This window comes from Calypte anna, chromosome 3, assembly GCF_003957555.1.
Source record: "Calypte anna isolate BGI_N300 chromosome 3, bCalAnn1_v1.p, whole genome shotgun sequence".
NCBI lineage: Eukaryota > Metazoa > Chordata > Aves > Apodiformes > Trochilidae > Calypte > Calypte anna.
Genome location: NC_044246.1, coordinates 50,132,780 through 50,159,424, shown reverse-complemented (window position 1 = coordinate 50,159,424; position 26,645 = coordinate 50,132,780). Strand labels below are relative to the sequence as shown.

General features: G+C 42.8%; 2 protein-coding genes across 2 annotated transcripts in view; one reads left to right on the top strand and one right to left on the bottom strand.

The window, feature by feature from the left end:
- Positions 1 to 313: 313 nt before the first annotated feature.
- Positions 314 to 25,057, bottom strand: CAPN14 (calpain 14). Its single transcript, XM_030447535.1, is given in 19 exon segments — positions 314 to 393; positions 2,135 to 2,192; positions 3,022 to 3,100; positions 3,233 to 3,243; positions 4,262 to 4,477; positions 6,243 to 6,252; positions 7,673 to 7,758; positions 9,092 to 9,112; positions 9,115 to 9,138; positions 9,830 to 10,014; positions 11,019 to 11,109; positions 13,702 to 13,744; positions 13,746 to 13,826; positions 14,139 to 14,166; positions 14,757 to 14,789; positions 14,792 to 14,826; positions 16,616 to 16,858; positions 18,119 to 18,188; positions 24,682 to 25,057. Coding segments are annotated over 19 exon segments (1,770 nt in total).
- The window catches only part of EHD3 (EH domain containing 3), a 34,492-nt gene continuing 32,527 nt past the window's right edge, over positions 24,681 to 26,645 (top strand). Inside the window, exon 1 of the mRNA XM_008504525.2 lies at positions 24,681 to 25,382. Coding sequence (XP_008502747.1) covers positions 25,156 to 25,382 — 227 coding nt within the window. The 5' untranslated portion in view covers positions 24,681 to 25,155. The remainder of the gene's footprint in view (positions 25,383 to 26,645) is intronic.

Sequence of the window (26,645 nt, the reverse complement as noted above, 5' to 3'; positions counted from 1 at the left end):
TTTTGATGCAGCCCAGGACCTGGTTGGCTTTCTGGTCTGCAAGTACACACTGATGGCTCATGCTGAGCTTCTGGTGCACCACCCCTCCCAAGTCCTTCTCCTCAGGGCTGACTGCAATCCTTTCTCCTTCCAAACTCCCAACCCCCGACCTGAAAACCCTTCTCCACAGCCACCTCTCCGTAACTGTGCAAACTCAGAGCAGCAACAAGGCTGTGGCTCTGTACAAGGGAAGAAAGTGGCTGTGCAAGGCACTCAGATAAGCAGAGAATTGGAGGGGGACAGGGGAAGCAGAATCTGACTCCTAGCAATATCCTTATGCCAAGGATATATCCAGTAGCACCAAGATACCCTGGCAGGCATCCAGACTGAAACTTAGGTGAAAACTCTGGGAATCTGGAGAAGAAAAAAAAAAAAGCAGAGAAAATTGTTTTGAGGAGTCACTGAACATCCAAATAAAATGGGCTTTAAAAATTCCCCCTCACATGAGAAGGCTCAGGTCCCAAAGCCTTTGTCAAACTTCAAAGCCACTAGAGAAGATGTATCATTTATGTTGATAAAAACCTCAGGCAACAGGATGGATTCTACCAGTTTCACAAAATCCAATGTGAGATACCTGCAGGCATGTAATATGGAATGAAATATGGTGCACTATCTCCAGCTGTTAGACAAAATAAAAGGAAAAGAACATCCAAAGCTGAAATCCCAAACAGATTTTACTTCATGATCTTGAGCAAATTCACTTGACCTTAAGAGCTTTGGAAAGCACCACTACAGATTAAGTGAAATGCTTGCATCTTTCTTTCTCTCTCTTTCACTGACACACTGCCAGATCTGTTGATATAATTAAAAGTATATGCATCACTGAAAATATAATGTTGCATCAAACCTTAGCATTCCTGATTCACATGTAAGTATTATGAACAGCAACATAAATAGACTCTACTCTTACTGCAAATCATGATTATAGATTTTCTGTAGACTTCCAGGGACAGAACCATAACTCACCAACCCTTTATCTGCAGAAAGCAGAGATAAATATTTACTAAACAGGGCTATTGCAAGTTTAAAGCAGAAGTAAATATTAATCAAGTATTGTAAAGTTTTAAAATTAATATCTTAAAATTGATTGCTTATGAAAAATACTGACTGTTCAACACAGTCTTATACCAAAGATAAGAAAGGGCCTGGTGGGTCACTTTGCACAGACAGAAGAGCTTTCCTTTTCTTCCTCTGTAGTACAGGGAGCAATGTGAAATTCAGCTTAAGTGGAAAAGGCATCATATTGGTCTTTTGTTAGTGTTCTTTGTTGCAAATAATGGCTGGATGGTGTTTTTTCTGTATTGTACATCAGTTGTTACCAGTGAAGAAACTGTGAAGGAAAACTGGATTCATCATCTTATCTTTAACTTCATTGCTGTTGTTCAGAGAAAACAACCACTGCAATACCTTGCTACTGTCCAGATAGCCTTATATATAACTAGGGACCAAATTATGAGCTTGTGTAATGCTCTGGGCTGCCACTGGCAGAGTGATTGTCACAGTTCTAATGAAAGAGACAACCTCAGGGCTCACCTGGTTCTCACAAGCTTATGTTACTCAGGCTACCTGCATCTCCATCCTGTCTCCCAAAAACAAACAAAGCAAGGAACAGCCCTATGCATCTATAGCAGGGAAGAGTAAATACAAATAGCAGGTATGAACCAGGCACATCAAGGTAAAGACAAGAGCCCCTTCCATCCCATAACTGCTGACTTCCTATACATTCTAGCAGTGGTGCTGCCAAGACCCTGGCAGTGGCACAGGGTGAGATGAGATACAGTTTCAGAATCAAGGCTGAGGTCGAGCTGGATTTGGATGTAGAATTTGGAGTCTATATCCATACATAGTATCTACACTTGCTCTTCTCCCTCATTCTTTCAGTTGTTGAAATTCAAACTAGGTTAGCTTCATTTAAAAATTATAAAATCTTGATTCATTATCCATCAAATCCTTTCTCTGTGGAACTCTAACAAGACATCAGAAGAGTCAGTCAGATTCAAACCAGTGTCTCCTCCCATAATTCAAGAAACAGATACAGAAGCTGAGGCTATTCTCTTTAGAGGGTTCATTTTATAGAAACATTACTTTTCAGCACTTCTCCAAGATACATTATTCAGGATCCTCTGGAGCTGACTAGCATTTATTTCAGGATTCTGTGATGTGAAAGAGATTTTCAAAATTTTTTTGTTGTTATTGTTGTTGGGGTTTTTTTTTTGGTTTTTTTTTTTTTTTATTCTAAATCCCTTTTCTCCCTGTTTTGTTTTCCCAGCATGTCCCATCTCTGTTCTCTGTTTCTCTGGCCCCATTCCAGCCAATGTGAAAATCAATAGAATAGACTCCCTTTGAATATGACCAGACTGTCAGCCTGCAAGAGCTAAGTCTGTTCCAGGCTGAGTTGTCAAGGCTGTCACTATTTGAGAAGGTGTTCTGTAATGAGCAACTTTCCCCAATGAGTGTAAGAAGACCCTAAAGGGTAGGATGGATCCACACAACCCACCACTTGGTCCCCAGTAGAGGTAATAGGAATTAATACTTAGGGAGAGCATGTCAGCTTGGTCAGATTTTGCAATCCCCCGGCATCCACACCTGCTGAAAAAAGGGATCTTAGAGAGTACATGAGGGTACATCCCTGCCTAGACCTTTAATATCTGTTTATGGACCTGCTGCCCATAAGTTTGCAAATAACCTTTTGAGCCTATTGATACTGGCAAATCCAAAATGTTTTGTGGCATTAAGTTCCAGCCATTCAGACCCTGTTGTATAGAGACATATGCCTGTCTCAATGCTAATGTATTCCTAAGATTTTCCTTCCATCTGCTGCATGGAATCAGCACTGCACAGAGCCACACCTCCTGTCTCTCTTTTCTGTTCCCCATACATCTACATCCAGACCTCCCTTTAAACGTGCTCTTGCTTTTGCTTCCACAGAGCTACAGAATAGCTCTGGTGGAGGTTACCTGGGCAGCTCATGCACACACTTACCTGTTCATAGTGCTTTGAAATTAAATACTCCCAAACCTTGTCTTCATATCTATCATCAATTTCTTTTAAGATAGGAAATTTCAAAAAAAGTAAAAAATCATGAATTTGAGGAAAAAGTCCAAGCCAGATTACTACAGATGGTTTCCCAGAACTGCATATTTGTGTTCTGCCCTTTCTTGGAAAGAAATACTCAGATAACACTTAGTGGGAAGAAACATTTCCCTCCTACCAAGTGATGCAACAACAATGGCAGACTTCATGCCAGGAAGAGGTAGAAGGGTTTCTGTCCTCCCTTATACAGGAGTATAGTGGAGATGAAAAAAGGAATGGTCCTGTTTATGCCATGGAACAGATTATGCTATAAACTCCCTTTCAGAAGTTGCAGATATGCATGCACTGCCACTGAGCTCAATTATTTTGAAAAGAATCTATGCTGCTGCATGGGAACAGTATCACTTAGGTCCTATGAAGTCTTCAAAACTTTCAAGGAATGAAAGGAGCAGGGAGAAGTGCAATAATGGACCAGGAGTCTCCAAAAATAAGAAAGACTGCACAGAGCACATAAGAAGGTGTCACTAAAACAAGTTTTCAAAAGGCAGTTAAAAGACATCTAAAAGTTTTCTTGTCCCCCACATTTGACTGCAGCTATCCATATGGCTTGTAAACCCAAACTGCCCTTTTGAAAGTGCTGGAACACAACTACTTGCATTCTCATTCAGCCTCTCCATAGGGCAGAGCAACAGGAAACATGCAATAATCAGAGCTTTCCAGAGTTGTATGTTTGTCTTACCATGGGTGGCATCTCCCATTCACAGAAGGGGCCTCAACCCACTGTTGCAGTCTATGTTTTTTTCTGCAGAGTTACAGCTGCAGTAAAAGAAACTCATGTCCATACAGGGGCTGCTGGCATTTGAAGTCTCCACAGCAGTATTTCTGCACAAGCAGCCACTGCATCACTGCCAACAGGGTCTCCTGGCAAACTGAAGGGTTATTAAAAACTGTTGTCCTTCTGCAGGCTCAGACATGAGCTTGCTGCAAGAATCCCTCGTGTGGGTCAAGTCAAGCCTTCTTGAAAGGATAAGGCCAAAAGCAGTACTTCCTCCACTGAGCATCCTATTCTGGGAGAGACCTGGAGTCAGCCTCTCCAAAAGGGATTGTGCTTGGTAAAGTATTTATGCTGTTCCTACTAGACTAGAGCATCCCACAGCTCAAGAGAACTAGGTGCTGGCAGAGATACAACAGCTTCTCACTGAAGAACATGCTTACTGGAGAAAAACCACAGGATGAACTCAGGCTCCTGTTGATGCTCCAGGGTGGATGGAACAATTACATAGACACCAGGCTCCAGGTGGAAGCCATGAGCCACTTCCCACTCATCAAGGAAGACCTGGTGCTTGTTTGAAGATAGATGCCCAGCGAAGAAAGCTGGAGTCAACTTTCTGTTTTTTTCCTGGTACTTTTAAGAGAAGAAACAGAAGAGAAATTGTTGCAAGACAATCCAACCAGGTGTTCCAGAAGAGACTCACGAGTAGTGCTCTAAGCCTATAGCTCTCAGAGTTGACTAGCCTGGATCAGTACTATTGCTCCAAGAGCAACTGACCTCTCTGCAGGCATGCTCAGGACTGAGCTGAGCTTGTGAGTTTGAGCCTCACCTTTTATTGGCCCCCTAATCCTGCTCATGTGCAGTCAGGGCCCATCCTAATCAGGCACAGGTGGGCTTAACACAAGCTCATGCCTACTGCCTGGCAATTAGTGGCACCTGGTTGCCTCATTTCACTACAAGAAATGTGCTCTGTACCAGCTGAACAAACAGAAAAACTACTGGGAAGAATTCACAGGCTTGTGAATCTGTCTATGTCTGTGAATGTGTCAGACAGCGCGAGTTCACACCTCATATTTTTTGAAAGCACAAGCAGATAGCAGGGCCCAAAGGACTAAGTCTCATCCCAGGACATGAGTTCTCACCATGCACCACGCCTGCCCATCACTAAATTATCAAAGAACACCTTCCTGCAACATTATTAATAATACAACAGTACTTGCAAGGAACAGCAAGGACTGGAAGAAGTGGCTCCTATAAAACTAGATACTGCAAAAGTCATTTCAGTACTGGAAGAAATTACTGCAGGCAGGAACTGCTCTAGGAACTGTTCTTCACAAACAATCACACCCCTCCTAACCCATAGGTACCACGCAGTTTGTTCCCAGCTTGCTGGTTGCATGAGGGATCTGGCACCACAGATTTTTCAGAACACCTGTGATTTGAGGGTACTTCAGGAGCAACCTAATCTCTAGGCCTGACTCCATGCACAGGTCCTTGATCTGCCTGCCACTCTTGGCTCTTACAGATATCTTGCTCTGCAGGCACTTTTGTGCAATAGGAATATAGAATCATAGAATGGCTAGGGCTGGAAGAGACCTTAAAAGAACACGCACGCAAAAAAACACATGCAAAAAACCACATGAAAAAAATGCATGGAAAAGAACACAGGAAAAAAACACACAGGAAAAAAACACACAGGAAAAAAACACACAGGAAAAAAACACACAGGAAAAAAACACACAGGAAAAAAACACAGGCAAATGAACGTAAGCAAACAACGTACACAAAACAACACACAAAAAACACACGCAAAAACACATGCAAAAAACCACCCAAAAGAACACACACAAAAAAGACAAGCAAAAGAACACACGCACAAGAACACATGCAGGCACAACAACACGCAAGAAACACACACGCAAGAAACACACACGCAAAAGAACACACACGCAAAAGACGCACACGCAAAAGACGCACACGCAAACAAGGCTAGCCAGACATTCTCAGAGTTATCTTAAAAACAAAAGGCAAGACAAAAGCTCCTGAAAGCTGCCCACGTCTCCAGCACCTCTAGGCGGGTTGGCAGTGTCCTGCTTCTCCCTCACTTCCACCACTGAAGAGCAGTGCATCTCTTATGTGTCAGCACAGCTACTGCTTCTCACATGGTCAAGAAGAAAAGAAGAGCAAGAAAACAAGCAGGGCCTGTTAGAAAGCACATCATATATGCCTCAACCTAAGAGGCATGAAGTGCTGCTTCATCTCCAGACACAGCAGAGAGAGGAGAGATGCGATTGTGCCATTACCAGAATTCTCCATCCTCCTTCTTTTTCCTCAGGAAAACTTTCCTTCTTCAGCTTTCATTTTTAAGAGCTGAGGACAAAAACATGAGGTGACTCACCTGATGCAGCCTCAAATTCAAGGCAAAAGGCAGAGCCTTTTTCTATAAAAAGAGGCCAGATCCCTGTCTCTAGTGAAATGAGGCAACCAGGTGCCACTAATTACCAGGCAGCGGGCATGAGCTTGTGTCAAGCCCACCTGTGCCTGATTAGAGTGGGCCCCCACTGCGCATGAGCAGGATTAGGGGGCCAATAAAGGCTTAACACAAGCTCACGCCTACTACCTGGCAATTAGTGGCACCTGGTTGCCTCATTTCACTACACCTTTCCCCACATATCTCCATGTTTGTCCCCCACTAAACACAGGCCCCTCATGTCTTCAGCCACAGGATCCTCCACAAGCATCTGGGTCCTATGAGATGTAACTAAATGGCTCCAGTTTTCACCAGCAGAAGCCAGAAGTTCTGCATTTCCATCAGTCAGTCTATCCACGTGCACATGCAGTTTCCAAGTACTTAAAATAGAAAAATCTAGACCTGTTCTTTTGGTTAATTTTGTCAAAGGAGACATAATTGGAAAAGTGTTTGGCATAATGAATGAATGAATGACTAGGACAGCACAAGAGGCAGCTGGGAGTTGTTTAAAAGGCAGGCCTACACTATGTTGCTCATGATACTTTTCAAGAGGAGCAGCTGGTATCTTGTCATTATATGACAGGCATGCATCAGAGAAATTTTCTGCATACAAGGTGGAAGTCACATTCCCAATACTTCCCTGTGCACTTCCCTCCTCCCTACCCTCCAAGCTTTAGCAAACAGTCTGTATAGGGAATGAAGTGAAGCTCGGAAGGAAGGAACATGCTCTGCTTCAAAGAGAAATAGGGCACAAATTGCCTGTGGTTTAGAATGCAAACCACTATCTTTTATGGATTGAAATAAAACAATTCAGGCAGATGCAAATATAGAGCCCGTTTTCCTCACTAGTTTCTTCCTCTTATCTCCTAGCCAATTGTATTTCCCAAAACAACTACGATAGAGGATTCCTTTGCAGCCACCCAACACTTGCAACCCATTCCAACATTGCAGCCCATGGGGGAATTTTTACAGTTCATCCTGTGATAAAGGGATCTGTGCCCTGAAACATTCTGTTTGTTTAGAGCCTCAGACACAGATGTTTGTCACCTTGCATGCTATCCAGATCACGGCCAATGTGGTCAGCATCTGTTGTTCATATTATGTTTCCTCTGGCATTCAGTGAATGGAAAAACAGGAATGAGCTTGTTGAAGCTGCATGGGTGAAGAAAGCCCTACTATGTCTGGAGCCTACTGTCTGCTGGAGAAATACAAATCTATCCAGTCTTTTCTTTGACACCAGAGGAATTGTGCAATCTTAATGCTCTCAGCGCTAATTCCTGCCTGAAGATGGCAGCATCTTCCATCCAAGAAACCTTACCTCTTACTCAGGCATCAGACCTTCTCTTTTTTAAAGTCACCTGTCACTCCAATCTCCTTTCCATTACTATTTCCCCCATGGATTTCTCAGTCTCGCTAGGTTTTCTGGCCCGTATTGACAGGTTACCTGCAGAAACAGTAACTAAGCTAAGATTGTGCTTACCAAGGTCTCAGCACTTGTTATCTGGTTTATACCACTTTACTACATCACATATTAATAAATATTTTGTTTGTTCTCATAGATGCCAACTAATATAATGATAAAAATATATGAGTGTGTAACTCTGAATGCTGGCACAAAGACATTAAGATGCTTTAACCTGTACGACTAAAACTAGGTTCCTGACTGAATCCTCAGATTCCTAATTTGGAGGTAAATTCCTCTTCCTTTCCATCACCTGCTCATTTTGCATTTATATGGGAGCAGGACTCTACCTGCTAAGTCTTACCTCAATGCAATGGATCAGCACTATGCCCATGGATACTATGGTGGGAGAAGGGGAATCCAGGATGACAAGGGGCTTTGTTGACAACAGACAGCGTAAGAGCTGACTTAAGCACCATTTGCTCAGTAAGTCCCTTACTCCTGCCTGGCTCTTCATCCCATCAGAAGAGCCAGACTGACAGACATGTCACTGATAAAGTCTGTACCTAAAACCCTCCTGCTGTGTGTGGAAGACACGGGTGTGCATCATCCGGCTCACAATATTTTTTCTGGCTTTCCTAGTATTGCTTGTTAGAGGTACTGAATGTGATTTCACCCACATCTACATCAAATGTCCAAAGCCCCACAGTCTTTTGCCATCCTTGTCAACCTCCTTTTGATGCCGGACAGGATAGGCATCCATCAGCCCAGGAAGGGGAAGCTCAAGCTTTCTCGCACTCTTAGGCCCAATTCTTTTACTGTCCCTTACTTCTAGACAATTGTCTAGACTCCCAGTGATACTTCTGTAGATCAGTGGGGTCCACCTGGTACTGTCTGCAGACCAGTTTAGTTCCCTTAGTTTAGCATTTATTCACATTTCCATCTGCAGTGTTGCTTGTTTTAGCCCTTGTATTCAATTATCTTTTCTTCTCTATGGCCTCTCCTCCGACTTCAGAAGAAGGCTTTTTACCCCAAGTAAGTTTCAGCACATACTCATAACATCCCCAAAGGCCAGTACTTTTATCTTTAGCAGCTGTGTTTGTGGGAGATGGTCTCAGCAGAGCCCTGTAAATCATTTCCACCTTTAGAGAAAGGCTGATCTATCATCATTGTCTTTTATGTCAATATCATAATACTAAAATGGACACACTTTCAAGTGAATCTTTACAAAGCACACAGTCTCTTAGCCTTATACTAAGACGAGAACATTGAAGGAGGACATACCATAGTAGTCCTGAGTAAGGGCTGAACCTATTATTGCAATAAAAACTGCTGGCATCCAAACCTGGGCCCAGGACATTAAGGCTAGTCTTACCTTTCTCATGCCAGTTAGATGGATATGTAGGCATGGCCAGAAACAAGCTGTTGTCTGTTTACAGGGAAGAGAAACAGAAGGGAAATAAGCCTTTTATTCTATCTCTACTGACACAGCAGACTTACCATAAACTTGTATCTGTGTAAGCTACAATTTTCAAAACAAATGCAGAATGGTTTGAATTGGAAAAAAAAAAATTAATCTAAGCTACTAGCAGCCACATTTTGCCTCATGTTTGGGATTAGAAAGTTTATTGGAAAGGTCCCTGCCTAAATTGTGGATATTTGGCTAGAGACAGTCTCACTTCTGCAAAGTCCAGCAGGTTAGGTTTTGATTTTCAGAATAGTAGGGTTTCCCAATAGCTAAAGCATTACCATAAGGCTTGGAAGCCAAGATGTTTATGAACTACACATCTCTCTATCATAGCTATTAGCTTATTCCAGGAGTCCATTCCTCTCTGCATCTGTAAAAATTGAAAATTTGTTTAACCAAAATGGGAAAATGCAGTAGGTCCTTATGTAATAGGGGTTCTTTGATAGATAAACCAGCTCCTAAACACACCAACAGGGAGATGAGAGCAACAGGGAATCAACCCATGTACAAAGTTTAATGTTAAGAATGTAATTTCTACAGAAAGTCATGTGTGGCAGCTTTGATACTTTTTGAATCACAGCGACTAGCTGAGCAAAGGAAAACGGGTCTGGAAAGGCTTTTAGCTGTGAAGCCATATGATGTCACTCCAAGTCTCACCCCTAAATGTGTCTGACAGCCCATGAGCGATCTCCTGGAGGTTGCTTGTGTCAGGATATCCCACAGGTCAGGAGGAGTAGCTGAAAACTTGATCCTTATATTAACACCAACTGTGAAATCTACCAAGGCTTCTGAAATGTGCTCAATCTGCAGATCTTCATGGGAGCCGGAGTCTAGCAAAAAATAAATCAATATGGGATTATAGTCACAGATAATAGGTTGAGGAAGACTGTAGCTCATGTTTATTTTATGGGAATCTTTCTCATTTAGGAAGAAAGAAAACTAGCAAATTGGATCCAAGATTGCCTATAGTCTGAAAGGGACTCTTCACTCATTATTATACCCATCATATTTCTGCCTTAGCAAATTTTACCTGAATAGATCACCAGACAGGGTGCCTTCAGAGGCACTTCAGACTCCAATCTGAATTTCTTCATCACTGCAGAGCAACTTTCTCCACTATTTTATTTTTATTTTAACACCAAATAGAAATAATTGAACTTTTAATCTTTTGATGTGGTCTTTTTCTCACTGTTAACTAGGATTTTCCTTGGTCTGAAAAGATTATTTCAGCCCAAGATTAACCAGCTCCATGAGTTACATCTTGTAGCTCTTGCCTTTGTCCTGGTAAACCACCCTAGACAAGACACTTTAGAGAGAAGCCAGTGTTCTCACTTTGCAATGTATTGAATGCCTTAGTTTTAGGGAGGGACCCCAGAGCAGAAACATCTATCAGAACAAAAGTACAATTGCTCAGCAGACTCACAAAGCAAAATTCATTGGAGGTTTCTCAGGACTGATAATACATCAAAAGAGGTACCAGAAATCATTCACCTTTGAAAAGCCCTATCTGTCACCTTCTGCTCCTCTGCATATTTACCAGGAAGGCATTATCTGAGCCAATACACTCCTAACACTCAGAGAATAATTCCCCAGGATAGGTGTGTTTTCTCATCTACTCCTAACTCCTTGGATTTGAACTCAAGGGCCTGGATTGAAAACAGCTGCTGTAGTGGCAGCTTTTACTTTGATAGAAAGATAAGAACCATTTCTTACACTCCAAATGTAGCAAGGCCTAGTAGATGCATTTACAAACACGAACAAACTATGTAGACAATATTCAGTCTCTCTTTAAAGAGACTGCTTGTATTACTTGGAATGAGTACTTACTAAGCACATACCTGCTGCAGAGGGGTTCCCCAAAACACATTCTTACAGACTGAGGAAAAGAAGAACATCAACCACCACGTCAACCCATTCTCCCAGAACTGTCAGGAGAAAAGAATGAGCTGATGTTTACCTTTGAAAGGACTTCCACTTGAAAAAACATGAAAGGCAAGACAGCTTTGCTGGGGACACAGAACTAGTTGCTTCATCCTCCAGGGATGCCTCTCTTATAGACAAGGTTGCTGAAATCCTCATCCAGCCCAGCTTTGAATAGCTTCAGAGATGGGGCATACACAACTTCTTTGGGGAATCTGTTCCAGAGTCTCACCACCTTCATACTGAAGAACTTCTTCCTAATGTCCAGTCTGAACCTATTCTCCTTCAGTTTAAGAACATTTCCCTTGTCCTATAGCTCTTGTATGTTCCCTTCAGGTACTTATAAGGTCCCCCTACAGTCATCTTCTTTTCAGGCTGAATAATTCCAGCTTGCTCAGCCTCTTCTTGTAGCAGAGGTGCTCCAGCCCCTGGATTATCTTTGTGGCCTTCTTCTGGACTCATTCCAACAGATCTATGTCCTTCTTATGGTGGGTACACCAGAACTGGATGCAGTATTTGAGGCGGAGTCTCATAAGTGCAGAGTAGAGGGGGAGAAACACCTCTCTTGTTCTGCTGGCCATGCTTCTCTTGATGCATCTTAGGATATGGTTTGCCTTCTGAGCTGCATGAGTGTGCTGTCGGCTCATGTTGAGCTTCTTGTTCATCAACATCCTCAGGTCCTTCTCTTCAGGGCTACTCTCAACCCACTCTGTACTCAGCTTGTAATTGTGCCTAGGATTGGTCTGACCCAGATGCAGGACCTTGCACTTGGATTTGTTGAACCTCATGCAGTTTGCACTGGCCCGTTTCTCAAGCCTGTTAAGGTCCCTCTGGATGTCCCTCAAGTGAACCCACTGCACCACACAGCTTGGTATCATAGGGAAACTTACTGAGGGTGCACTCAATGCCATTGTCCATGTCCATGTCACTGACAAACATGTTAAACAGAACTGGATGCAGAACAGACCCCTGAGGAACTCCACTTGTCACTAGTCTCCAGCTGGACATCAAGCCATTGATCACAACACTTTGAGTGCGACCTTCTGGCCAGCTCCTTATCCATCAAATGGTCCATCCATCAAATCCATGTCTCTCTATCTTGAAGACAAGGATATCATGTGGGACAGTGCAAATGTCTTGCACAAGTCCAGACAAATGACATCAGTTACTCATCCCATACTACCAAATCTGTAACTCTGTCATAGAAGGCCAACCAAATTTGTTAGATGTGATTTGCCCTTAGTAAAGCCATGTTGGCTGTCACCAATCACCTCATCATTATTTATGTGCCTTTGTACTGATTCCAGAAGGAATCTGCTCCATGATTTTACCAGGAGTTTCTTGTTCATATATATAGGCCTCTTGGCCTTTTTGCCTGATTTCTTCTTTTTAGAGATGCAGTGCCATTGAGCCTGGAGGAGATGATCCTTGATAGGCAACCAGCTTTCCTGGGCTACCAATCCCTCCAGGGTCTTGTCCCATGGTATCCTACCACGGAGGTTCCTGAAGAGGCCAAAACTGGCCCCCCTGAAGTCGAGGGTTTCAAGCTTCCTGAGAACTCCCTTCTTTGATGTTTTGAACTTAAACTCCATCTCATGGTCACTGCAGCCAAGGCTGACTATGAGCTTAACATTCCTCACCTGCCCTTCCCTGTTGGTGAATACAAGATCTAGCATGGCACCTCTCATCATTGGTTCCTCTGTCACTTGGAGGAGTAAATTACCATCAAGGCAATCCAAGAATCTCCTGGATTGGTTGTGCCCTGCTGTTGTTTCTCCTATATTGAAGACCAGGGCTTGCAATTCCTATCTGTCTATGAAGGGCCTCGTCCACTCTGTCCTCCTGGTCAGGTTGTCTGTAGAAGACCCCCACTGTAATGTCCCCTTCTCTTCCTTTCATCCTCACCTATAGGCATTCGGTCTTCTCTTCATCACTCGCCAGGTGGAGCTCCATGCATTCTACTTGTTCACTGACATAGAGGGCAACAACCCCTCCTTGCCTCCTTTGCCTGTTCTTCCTGAGGAGCTTAAACCCTCCTATGACACAGTAGTCATAGGAGTTATTCCACCATGTCTCCATGATGCCAATCAGGCCACAGTGCTCCAAGCATGCAAGCATCTCCAACTCCTCCTGTTTATTGCCTATGTTGCAGGCCCTTTGCATAAAGACATTTGATCTGTGCCCATCATGAAGTGCCTGGAGGCCCTAATGTGGTACAGCTGTATGATTCCAACACCTTTTTATGGGCATGGACTGTAGTTCCTACTTGCCCCTGATCAGGTGTTCCTCTGATTTCTAAACCATTGCATCCTCCTGCTGACTGTTGCCACTATGGAGGAAGACTTTTATCTGGATTAAAGGATGGGTAAAGCACAGCTGGAGAGAAGGGCCAAACTGAGGTATTTCCTTAGAGTGGTTTGGTTTTGATCCACTGCCTGCACTGCTGGGGGAAGGAGGGTGATGGGCTGCCCTTCAGGATGGGATACACTCAGGCCACTTGCCCCTGGCTAAGGGGAACCACATACAAATTATTTAAGGGTGTGACACAAAATGTGACGATTTCTGAAGACCTCTGCTCTCTCAGGGAGCAGATGTACCCAGCAGTGGAAAATGCCAACATATTTCCTCTCAAACGCCTGCAGCCAAGATATCCTGGTGGAACATCAGAGCTGCCAGGACTGAGCAGTTCTTTGTGCCAAGACAAACCAACACATGCAGTTGGCTGAAAAGCAAAAGTTGTCAGCCAAGTTCAGGAAACCACCAAGATCCTAGCCAAAGAGCTGTTGTGTTGATGTCTTTAAAATTATAAGAACCCATACACAGAAAATGAGATATTCCAGACACGTGCTTTATTTAACCAAACCGTGATTAGTTTATAATTGTTCTTTCATGGTCTTTTCATTTGGATGCTGTCTGGTTAAATAAGAAATTTACTAAGAAACAGCTGTCAGTTGAAACATTCTATGTTTTTACTGTCATTGTGTGGGTTTTTTTCTGTTCTCTACAGAGGCACACTATTAAAAAACCCACAAACCTGTTATCCTTTTCATAGAAAACATTAACTTTTCAAAAGAGAAAAAAAATTCAATGGATCTCACATGCAAGAGTGTACTTACCAGACTTCATGTTCAAGGGCTTACAGCACTTAAAAATCAATTTAGTCCTGCTTCTATCTGTTTTGCAGATGATATTATCTCCTTTTATCTTAGGTAACATGGGCATAAAAATGATTTTTCTAACTGCAGAGTTGGGAAGAGAATGCACTCACACTAAGCCTTAGATACAAAGATGGTGAAAATCTGATTTTCCTGCTTCTGTAGTCTGTTCAACTGTGAAGCAGCAACATTACATATTGGTAAGAGCACAGGATCACTTCCTTTTGCAGTACTAGCATGCACAGAAGCAACAGAGAATGGCAATTTCAGCTTGCAGGGACACCTCTCCCCCCTCAAACTAAACATTGAAGCTTGCCACGTTTTTTACTGAGGGGTTATCACATCCTAATGATTGCTTCATCCACACCATGACATGTGAAGAGATAAGGACATGTGTACCTCCCATTTCTATGCCAAGTTTTATACAGTCAAAATTCCACATAAAATGTTAGCTTGTATAAGAAAACTTAGATATTTATACAAAGGAGAATCCTTACCCAACAATCCTTGGCAGGAATCAAGTTGCTTCTGTTTGCAGCATAGCATACTGGACTTCTGTGCAAAGCACACAACCAAAAGGAAAAGAGGGACAAGTCTGTAACGTAACTTCATTTTGCTTTAAATCAAGAACATTCTGTGGACAGAGCTGAAAGATCATACGATGGTTGCAACAGAAGTTCCTGTTGCCATGACAAGAGTGGGTGAATATTTATTCAGAGAGAAATCATGTTATTTTTTTCCTCTCACAAGTGTCTCTGGGGTTAAATAACCTAAGTGTCAAACTATGACCCACAAATTGCTCAAGCACTTCAGGCAGTAGTAGAAAAACAGGAAAGCCACAGAAGGCAGTTACAGTAAAAACACAACAACCCCTGTCCTTGGTGAATTTGGGTGTTCAGTTTGCAGGCCAACAGTCAGAGAAAGCAGCAAGCTACAAGCCTGCAGGCTGAACAGCAGAATCTCAGTTTCCTCTGCAGCACAGGGACAGAAGGAAGCACAGCATCCTTCCTTAGATCTCTGGGGTGGAGGAACATGTATAGGCCATGTATAGGCTTTGTATAGGCCAGGACTCACGTTGACTTTCCCTTCCCAAATACCTCTATACTGATAGAACTGCCTCAGCCATGGTTCCCAGCACAACCCAGCTCAGGTGCCTGAGCACTGCCCTCTTCCTTCTACAGATCCTGACTCAACATGAGCCATCTGCAAGACCAAATTGCTTATGAATCTAGGAGGACCCAGGCTGCTATACAGAAGCTCACCTGCACAGTTTGCGAAGGTGCCTTTACTTTCCCAGTAATTTTCCAGAGTTTTGCAGAAACTAAGCCTTTCTAAGAAATTGGTTAAATCTGACAATATATGACAGCTTGAAAATTACTTATGTGATGCTATCTGCTATTATCTAGCAGAATTCCCTGGCAGACATGGTAACAGAAGGAGTCAGTGCTACTAGAATTCTCATACAATTCTATAAATTGCTTTCAGGAAGATGTGATTGTCAATATTTTGCTCATTGTCTCAATGATAACAGAACTGCATTTGGTAGTAACAGCCCAGAGTTAACATGCCTTATTTAGCTGTGCCTGGTCCATGTCCTGGCATCCTAAACTTGTTACCCTTTGGTTATGAGAAATTGCTCTCCGATTAGCACAGGCAAACAGGTGTCTCTTGTAGTGTTCAGTTTAAGTGTGGGACATCAGCAAAGACCTTGGATATATAGACATAAGTGGAAAACAGAGATCCCAGAACTAAAAACAACTCAGTGACTGATGGTCAACTACTGATTATGGTAGGAGCTCAACCTTGAGAGCTGGGAAAAGACTGCTGTAAGTACAATAAAGAATAGACTAAATAGTTACGTGAGAAAAAAAGAACCGAGTAAGAGGGCAAGGCACCTGCTACTGGTGGTAAAAGTAGCAATCTCCAGCATAACAACAGTTCATGGGAGAGGGGTCAAAGGCTAAGAACTGTCCAGAAATTAAAAAAACCTTCTAAATGGGAAAGATCTTGAATTCTGGGGAGAGGGATCATGTCATCATGGAATCATGGTGGGATGCTGTGAGCTCCAAGGAAACTGCCTCCCCTCACTCTCCTTTGTCTGCTCTGAGCATTACTGAATATAATCAGTAATAACTGAAAGAAGTTGGTTACAGTTTTGGGCAACAAATGCTTCGCAGGAAATTGTGAAACTCCATGTACCCCAGCTTCCAAAATGACTGCTGATAAATTAACTGTAATCTCTAGAGGCATTAAATTAATCCTAAATTAAAGTCTAAGACTAGTCTGCTTAATACTGACTATTTGCTGGCTATCAACTCTAATCATCCTCTTACATCCTCATTGAAAGCTACTTACATGTGGCCCCTTCCACTGTAAATTTTGGGGTAGTTTTTTTAGCACTGCTCCCATTCCAGTAGAGCTATGAGCTGGGAAGTTGCTGTCTGTCAGCAAGCATTTGTCCTTCAAGCACATCTCTAGCAAAGCCTGGTAGTTCTGCTGGGTAGGTGTGGTGTGTTTTTGAAAAGTACTTCTGTCTAAAGGCCCTAGTGACTTCTTTTTCAAGCACAGCAGAAAAGGCCTGGAGAAGTCTACAGGAAGTCTACACCAAGATAATTTTTTTCACCAAGGATTCTGCAGGGATGTCACCCTGCACAGTCCTGCTGGAAACCCTTGGTTTCTTGGGATGAGGTCTGTCTTTTCAAGGAGAATTCCTAATTAAAGTGTAAAAAGTCAATTTAATCATGGCTTTTAAAATTTTCTCCTGAGCCAGCAGCAGGGTGAGTGGAGTGAGTGGCACTCCCATGAGAAACAGAGACCCCTTTGATTCTAACCTGCATTTTCAAGGCTTTACATTCACTGTAGATATGAGTGAAATAAAAATGAGCGACTACATTGACTTTTTTGTATAGTTTTGAAGCCATACATTCAGCTATTCTGAGTCTCTCTGGTCTATTTAAAGGTGCCCAAGATATTTTCGTAACATGCTGCAACATCTTTATTCAATCACATCCTGGAATGCAGTTATTTTCCCTCCCTCTCACAAAAAAGCAGAAAAATGGAACACATTAGGTGTTTCAAAGCCATTACTCACAACCTCCCAATGGTTATTTTGCCCTTTTGGACTCATTTTGGAGAATGATACAATCTCCGCCAAAAGATCACAATCCATCTTGCTGATACCACAGATTCACACATGAAATAGCATGCTGATATATTTCTGCTTGTAACACTCAAGACAGATGTTTCTCATCCCCTCAGTGAAAATAGCAAAGAGAGATTTCACAGCCCCTTTTTAAATATTAAGAGCAATGCTAAACATTAGCAGCCATCACCTTTCTCTGCAAGTGGTGGGCTCCGGGGAGAAATCGTGACTAAAATCTCATCGGGCAAATCATGCCTATCAGTGGTAACAAGGTGAGTTGAATAATAGGTTTCTCCTTGCAGTGCAGACTGAAAAAAATTAATTGGGCTACAAAGTTCAATAAATGGTTCACATGCCATAATGATACAGTATTTGGATGGCTTCTTCATAGAGGACGCTCTCTGAGACTCAAAATCACTGTCCCAGGCACTCTAGGAAACTGGTTTCAGACAGGATCCAACTGATTGTTATTCCCATCAAAACTGAAGGTCACCAGTATTCACTGTGAGAAACCAAACAACAGATTATGCCATACTCCCACATGGAGCCCACATCTGTTATAAAACCACTCTACAACTGATTCGCAGGGCTTCATTGTCAAAGGCAACCAAGGGAAAATCTTCAAAATATAACCCTGGATACAAAAATTCAATTTCCTATGGTAAAGTAGGCATTTCAGACCTGAAAAATTAGTTAAATGCCTAACAATTTGCTTACTTTTTCTCCAGATGAAAAACAGTGTCTATCCCTCCAAACCTTATATTTTTATAGTCGTTGACATTCACAGCTACAACATAAAGAATACAAAGAGAGATATAAGAGAAAAAGAGAGGATGAAAACAGCCTGAAGATGGCTGCATTTTATATAGACATAAAAAAAAAAAACATGTATGAAGAATTTCTGATATTGCTGCTCCCCAGGAAAAGATGCGGGCAAATTACATACTTTGAGCTACAGTAAAAAGCAAATACTTGAGACTTGATTTTTTGGTGTGCAGAGCACACACAATGCCTGATAAAATCACTGTGACCCTTCATCAGTTCTCACCTCAGTCTGGCACTTATTTGAAAAAAGAACTACATGTTTGTTACAGATAGGCCTTGAAAAGCAGAGATAGTATGAATAAAAATAATACCTAAAAAACCCTGAGATTTAAATTACCTGCATATGTTTTCAAGAAACTGAGCAGCCCTGACCCTAACAGTGTGTAGGTCTAACAGTAACTAATACTGATACTTTATATATTTTGAAAACCTCCCCCCTGAATATGCATGTGGGTATATTATTTTAAACTCTTTTCCAAATTATCTGGAAATCTCAGAACAAAGGATGTGATGAAGCATTTTTGTGCCATGACCAGCCACTGCTTAGACAGCTACAAGGTGTTCCACCTCATCTTTTAACCTTTTGCCTGCTGCCTGTCCACAATCATACAGTTGTATAGGACTAGCCAAAGTATACCTGGAAGTCACTTGTACTCCTTTTGTACACACTCTGGTGGAGCAGAGTGTGTGCATGTCTCTTCCAGCAATTATAATTTTTAAGGGAAAGCAGCTAAGTGTATCAGACAGAGGTTAAAAGCTTTAGATACAAGTTGTGAACCAGTAGGTTGGATGAATTTTATTATTTATTCTTTGCACGGTCCATTAGTTGGCATGTTTGCCAATTGATAGCAACCTGTGATGTATCTGATCTTTCTCAACATCTTTGATGCCCTGTCCCTTAGTCTTAAAACAAGAATCTGAAGAATCCACAGAAAATACTTCACTTTTAGTAAGGTGATTGGACCATGAAAGATTTCTCCAAGAGCCTCTTACTCTCTATGAAATAATTTACTTCAGGCAACACTGGGGTCATGAGCAATTTGGGGGTTAAACATGGAGCTGACAGAGCTCATCCCAGCCACTCTGATTTAACAAAGACAATCTTTATCTGGACTGAGGTGCCTCTCCTGATCAAATGTTTGCATACAAAATAATAAATTTTAAGGCAAGCAGAGCAAATGATGCATGGCCATGTTTCACAACCCCTCTCATAATACAGTACAACATTAGTTACAGAAATTAGCAGTCATTAGTCAAAATGGAAATGTGACTGTATTAGGCTGTGTTAATCTTTATTAGTCTATAAACACACAGTATGAAAACAGCATATGTGTTGTTCCAAAAGTGGGGTCCATCTCCCGCTGTGCAATAAGCTGATTCATACACAGAATTGAAATAGTTGCTTTCATATCCACTTCTGAACAGAAAAAGGAGTGGGGTGGTATTCCACAAAGCAAGCTCAATTTCCCAAAACACAAGTGCTACTTTTATACGCAAAATATGTGATAAAGAACTTTATCTCCAACATTATTCTATTATTTGCACATATGATCAGTTAATTCATTCCTTGCATTGATTTAAAATGGCAATGCTCAAAAATTTCAGGATGCATGCTCAAAGAGTAAGGGGCTTTTTTTTTAGTAGGGGTCCTGCTAGTTTATGGGAAGGTATTTTAGTATGCTAACAGCTCATTAATATATTAATGATATGTTTAGTACAGTGAATGCAGCAACACAGTGTTTTCTACTCAGTGCTCAAGGCTGTAACCAAGATAAGTTGTGCAGGAGGATTCCTTCCCATCCCTTTCATCTCTTCTGCAGGTTTCTTGCAGGCCTGTCTCAAGGACAGGCTGTTGACTACTTGGGATATGTTTTCTCAAGTTGGAATTTTTTTTTTTTCCTAATTCTTGCTGTTTCACTGTTATATAAGCTCCATTTTTATGCTGTGTCTGTTGTTCTCTTCTATGTGATTTTTCCCCAAATATGATTTTTTTTCACCAAAATTTTACTTATTCCAATTAATAACTGATGTCACTTGCAGGTGCAACCTCAAGTTTCTGATTAAACATTGTGGTGTATTTCAGAAATAAAACATCAAAGCTGACTACCACTCCTCAGGTGGGATTTTTAATAAATAGGAGTATCCTGAAAAGAAGCAATGAACTGTGTTTTCTCACAAAATGAATGAATGTACAGAGAGGTGGAGGCCCTTGCCCTGAGTCTCCCACTGATGTTAACAAAAAGTCTGTAGCAAAAATGCCAGGATGGTGTTCAGAACTTCAAACACTACTAGCAAAAATTCACTTTAAAGACTTTTGTTGAGAATGTAAAATGCACATTCTTTGCTGTGTAAATTGTACAGGTTACATCAAAATCAGTGGAAATATGAAAACCCCATTTACTCAAGGTTACAACATCCTATTCATAATGATGCAAATCATTACAGATTCTGACTGCCCACAACCTCTGCTAAAGTCAGGTGAAACTTTTGATCTCGGTAGAATCCTTTCTGACCACGTATCAGCTAAACCACCTCCAAATAGGAAACAAGAAAGAACAAGAGTGCACAAAATCTGGGTTAGCTAGAACAGCAGCCTGTGTTCCCAACAATCTGGCAGGCAGCAGCTTTGGAGCTGTGACATGCAGGGCAGCTGACATGGCTCATCTAGCTACTTTACATCACACTCATTCTTCTCATGTTTGCCGATACAACCTTTTTGCCTTTCTCTTCAAAGCTTCCAGAGAAAAGTACAACAGGAGCTGCTGCATACAGCACAGCCAGCAAAATCATGCAACCAATACACTCATTTAATCCTAGAGTTATACACCTCTCAAACCCCTAGAAAATCCTAACTCTGTACTGGTCACGGATTACTACTGAATGTCAACACCAAATCCCTCCACATAGCACTTGGCATTTGATACCTTCTCCAGGTCTGTTCTCACAGCAAAGGATAGTTGTTCCTCTGGCAGTGATGACAGCTGCTTAGAAATAATGTATGTTATCTATACCTATGTGAGTGTTTATGTGCACGTGTGTGCGCATGTATATATATGTCTTGCCTACCTAACCCCGAGAGCTAGTTCTAACCTATCTACCTATGCTGTGGCAGAAGCAGGAGGTGGGGGGAAAAAAAGCACACTGAATGACAGAAAATTTCTGAAGAACTCAATGCAAAATATTTCACAGAAGACATGAAAGAACAGGTCAGCCCATAATGCAGGCTACCATTTGACTCACACTTTGCTTCTGGCAGATTCTTTATTTAGTTAATCATTTGATTAGTCAGTGCACAAAACTCTGTGTCTCTCCATCTATCACTGACAAGGTAGACCAGGAAAATGCTTTCAATTGTGTCTTAATACATTGTAAAAGGATTTCTGTTTTCAGGTAATACAAAATTCAGAAAGAAAATATCCTAAACCCCCCTACATTTTCTCAGCACAGACAGGACCAAAATGGTCTCTCCACCTTGCCAATAACTAAAACATGTCTAAAAATACAATTCATGTAAGTTTGAGGGCAGTGTAAATCCTCTGACAGAGGCAGTCAGAACCATCCAAGGGTTACAGAAGAAACCTCCAAGCTTCTGTACTGCAAGAATGGCAAGGGCTTGGGGGACTTGACACTGGAACAGGTTTCCCAGAGAGATGGTAGAAGCCCTATCCCTGGGAGATTTTAAGGCCAAGCTGGACAGGGTTCTGAGCAACCTGATCCTCGTGGGAGGTGTCCCTGCCCATGGCAGGGGGGTTGGAACTAGATGGTCTTAAAGATCATTTCCAACCCTGAAAATCCTATGATTCCATTACTTTTCTTTCCAGCACTGTTACCGACATCATATGGGCAAAATCACCTGTGTGCAATATAACATGCTTTGTTTGCCACACAAATATAAGAAGTGAACTGTCTAGAGGTAAGCACACTTCCCACTCACTTTATGTATATTATCCATCCCTACACTGTCCATTTCTGGTGGCACTTCTGGGTACCAGCACCCTGTTCCACCCCAGGCAATAAGAGCAGCATGGAGAGGTTAGAGAAAATAACCATGTATGTGCATACCAAGTCACCTGGGAACAATCATGCAAGAAATACAATGGGAAATATTTCAGAGGAATATGGAGGAGTAGTGAGGGCAGGAAAGGAAGGCAGCAGCTTTCTGAGTTGTAGAGGCAAAGCAGTGAGTGAGGGAAGAGATAGACTGTGCTGGAGGCAGTATTATTTCTAGGCCACATGGCAGGCAGTCATGAAGTTTGACCTTTCTGTACCAGAGGAAACTCTCCTCCCCTTACCAAATTAGTGTATTTGGTTTAATTCTAGGGGCTCACAGCACCTTCCTTTTCCTTCATCCCTTTGTCACAAACCTGGCTATTCCCTGTTGAACCTATCACTACCTGAAACTCTCTGGCTCAGTGTATTTGAGTTTCTTACTTGGTAATGAACAGCGACAGTAACTGTCAGCCATGTTACCAATGGCCAGGGACACAACTGAGGAACTACAGACATAGAAGTCTAATACATCTCACCTTGAGAGAAAAAGACAGATTTTGTAGTAGAGGGCAGTAGCAGACCCTCATAATTGTCAGATACAGATATGTCTTGATCACTGGAGTACAGTAGTTTCTGAGTAGGGGAGTCAGGAGAGAGCTGTTGCATTTGAAAGGCTGAGAAACCTTCAAGAAAAACTGACTTTCTTTCAGCAGTGACATCTTAAATGAAAAATAAACATTTAGAAGAAAAGATTTAATTGTTTTTGCTCTATTTCTGCTTTTAAATCTTTTTAAAATGCTTTTTTTTTAATTGCCTAAATATTGCACTGTGAGACTAGTCTGTTCATAAGAAAAACACCCCTGTTTAAGAAATGAAGAGGAATCAGATTAAAACTTTTAGCTCAGATTCTGGCTAAAAAAGAAAAAGCTGATTGTACCCCAAACTTCCTTTCCTAATTTTACTTCCCTTTGTTTTTGACAAGATCTATGCTTCAAGGTAAGGAGAGTCCCTGAGGAAGTCATCCTTCCAGAGAGAAATGGCTAGGAAAACAGTGAAAAACAAATAAAATTGTGCAATATTTGTTAGTCACCCAAAGAAAGTCTATAAAAATGTGGCTTGCTTATGAGCTGCCCTGGTGATAAAGAATCCAGAAGAAAAGGACTCTCTTCAGATAAGACAAGGAAACTTTTTTTTTTTTGTCATTTGACTATTTGGTACACATCTTCATGATTAGCACAATGTAATGATTAGCATCTATTGTCTTCTTGTAAGCATGGGACAAGAGTGGCTCTGCCATACCTGTAGCAGTCAGCTGCCACAGCTTGCACAGCAGAAACCTTGCTTTCCTCCACCATTCACTGCATTCCGGAAAGGCACCAAGGTGGCCTGGTAAGATATGCAATCAAAGGCTTCCTGGCCTGACCTTTACTCAGCTCCGAGATTATCACAAGCAAGCACCAAAGAGACTCCATATATAGCTGTAAAAAAAACCAGAATGGCATTGGAGGAGCACAGCCCGTAAATGGCAAAACTATCTAGAAGATTAAAGTGATTTTTTTCCCCCTATAAAAAAAAGGGATTCATGCCAAAATATGTAGATTTCTACAGGGCTTTTAATTTTCAGTTTTCACTGGAAAGGAGTAACCAAATTCTTAGAGCCTAAAGTTTCTATTTATAAAACCAAAGAAACCAAGAGAATTAAGGAGGTTTCAAAACATTAATTCCACTTTCAGATGAGCTTTAGGCATTGGCAGGAAAGAAGCCTTCAGAACTTCAGAAAATACATTCAGATTTCTATTTTCTCCCAGAAAATGAAAAATCGTCCCTGGAGTAAATTGTTTGCACCTCGTGGGTCAGGCCATGCCTCACAGCCTACAAGCACATCCGCTCACAAAAATGGGCACAGCCAGGAGAATGGCTACTCCTGCAGACAAATGCATACAAAGGGACATGAATTATTATCCAGGCAGGTGGGGCCACCACTTGTCTCCACATCTTCTGGGAATTCTAGGAAAAATCACCCTCTGTGTCCCAGGCATTGAGAGGTGAGAAGAGTCTGGCAACCTGCCATTATGGCACACCCCGGGAATGCGCTGAGTCATGGGGCCACGGCTGAAAAACCCACGCAAGCCTTTGGCCCGAGCACTGCAGCCTTAGCACTAATTGCTGGAAGAATAAAGGAGGAGACAGCAGCTAATTTGCCTGCTTCATCTGCTTAAATGGTGAACTCTTCAGAATACAGCCTTGTTTCTACCCCAAGAAGTGAAGGGGGAGCAGTAGTGCAGTCGAGTCCTTGGTTTGGACTCCGCTCCAGCGGGCAACGCTCAGGAGCCGTCGGCTCCCCGTCAAATTCGCCCGCGCAGGGGCGTGTTTTAAAGTGAGGTGAGAAAGGGAAGAAAATGGCTGCAATTGCCTCCAGTGGCCCTCAGGGGGCACTGTGCCCCACGGGGCGGACCTGAACCCACGCACCGCCTTTCCCCGCCTCAACATGGCGTCGCCCGTTCTCTCCGGCGGGTGAAGCCGCGTTAGGCGGTGCCTGCCAGGAGCTGCCAACTTCCGCTGCTGGGCCATTTCCTGGAGGGCAGCCCTTAAACGGCCCTCGCTGCGCCTGAAGGGCCCTTCTTCCCTGGCATACCCGCGTCGGGAGCCTGCGCTGCTCAGCCCAGGCTGCGAGGAGGAACGGCTTTTGAAAGAGCTGAAGCCTTTCGCGGGGACCGTTTTTCTGACTGAAACCGCCGGTGCGGACGGGGTAACGGCAGGCGGCCCTCCCGGGTGGGCGCTGGAGTGGAGCCAGGACGTCCCCCGGGCCCGGCAGCCCACCCGCCCAGCCTCAGGGGGCATGCGGGGGTAGCTTACGGCGGCAGCCAAACAGCGGTGCCTCCTCTGCCCACCGCCCAGTCCCGCTGGTCGCCGCGTAGCTGGCTTCAGACGGCCCCAAGATGTTCAGCTGGCTGGGCACCGATGACCGCCGGAGGAAGGACCCCGAGGTCTTTCAGACGGTCAGCGAGGGCCTGAAAAAGCTCTACAAAACAAAGCTGCTCCCCTTGGAAGAGCACTACAAGTTCCACGAGTTCCATTCGCCGGCCCTGGAGGATGCTGACTTTGACAACAAGCCCATGGTGCTCCTCGTGGGACAGTATTCTACTGGGAAGACCACCTTCATCAGGTAAAACCTAGGCTGCGGTAGGGTAGAAAGGATCCCCGTGTTATGTCTCTGGATCCCTTTTCTCTTCCCTGCTTTATACCTGTCAACAGTTTTCAATTGAAAAGCTGCCTCCAGTAAAATTACAAGACGGTCCTTGGCAAGGGCAGGGTGGTTTGGGACGTCCCATGAAACTCCCGACCGTGTGGCAAAAAGCAGCCTAGAACAAGGTGGAGGAGTACAGACGGCATTAGCCTCGAGGAATGAGTCACTCAGGGACCTCTTGTCCGCTCAAAGTGCAAAGGCAAAAGTGCCTCTAACAGCCATTTTTTCCACCTTGATGTAGCTTCGTGGGGCAACCTATGGTCTAGGGAATATGGTCTCTGTCTTGGCTTGTGTTTTTCATCTGAACTGTGTGCAGTGGCAACACTCAGTGCCTAGTTAGAGAAGCATGTGTGCTCGGTGAGGTTCATAGGAGGAGGGAGACCTTCTCATCTTTAGGGTTCTAAAAGTAAGCCCTGTTTTGTCTGTGTTCTGGTCTGCTGAGATGCTGGGAGTATCAGGTTCATTTGTAATTGTAAAGGAAGAGCAGCTGTCAGCACCAGGCTTGATGTGAAACTGACAAAAGAGAAGGTTAAACTTTTTTAGTTGGACTTGATAGAAGGGGTTTCGGTTCAGCCACTGCTAGTTCAGGTTGCAGAAGCCTTTCTCTTAGAGCTGTTCTGCCATTGTTTCTTAAGTGATTCATAAGCTTAGTGTTAAATTCCAGCCTTTTTCTGGTATGGCTATGTTGAAATCTGCGAATTACCCCAGTGTAAATCTGGGTGCAATTTGCAGCCAGACAGTCCCTAGGAGTACTTCGTGGTGGAGAAGGGGTCTGTGAAGCGTAGAGATGTGAGTCAAATTCAAGACTTAAAGAATGACCTTGAGAAACACGGGGGGTTTTTATGTTCTATATTATTCCTGCTACTTAATGCCACAGCCGGGAGCCACAAACAGAATGTATTTCTGCTACCTTGTCACAGCCCGGAGCCACAAACAGAATGCATTTCTGCTACCCTGTCATACACCTGGCAGATGAAGTTTGAGTGAAAAGGCTTTTCTTGTGTGAGCAAATCTGGTAGATGGAGAAGGGGCATGAAGAAGCATTTGACACATGGTTAGAGACAGAATTGCTCTTCTGAAAGTTAACATAGTTATCTGATTCCACCCTAGATCTTTGTTCTGTGACTTGGTATCAAACCTGTGTGAAAGGCTTTTTCAGCCCTCTGGGTTACTCAGATGAAA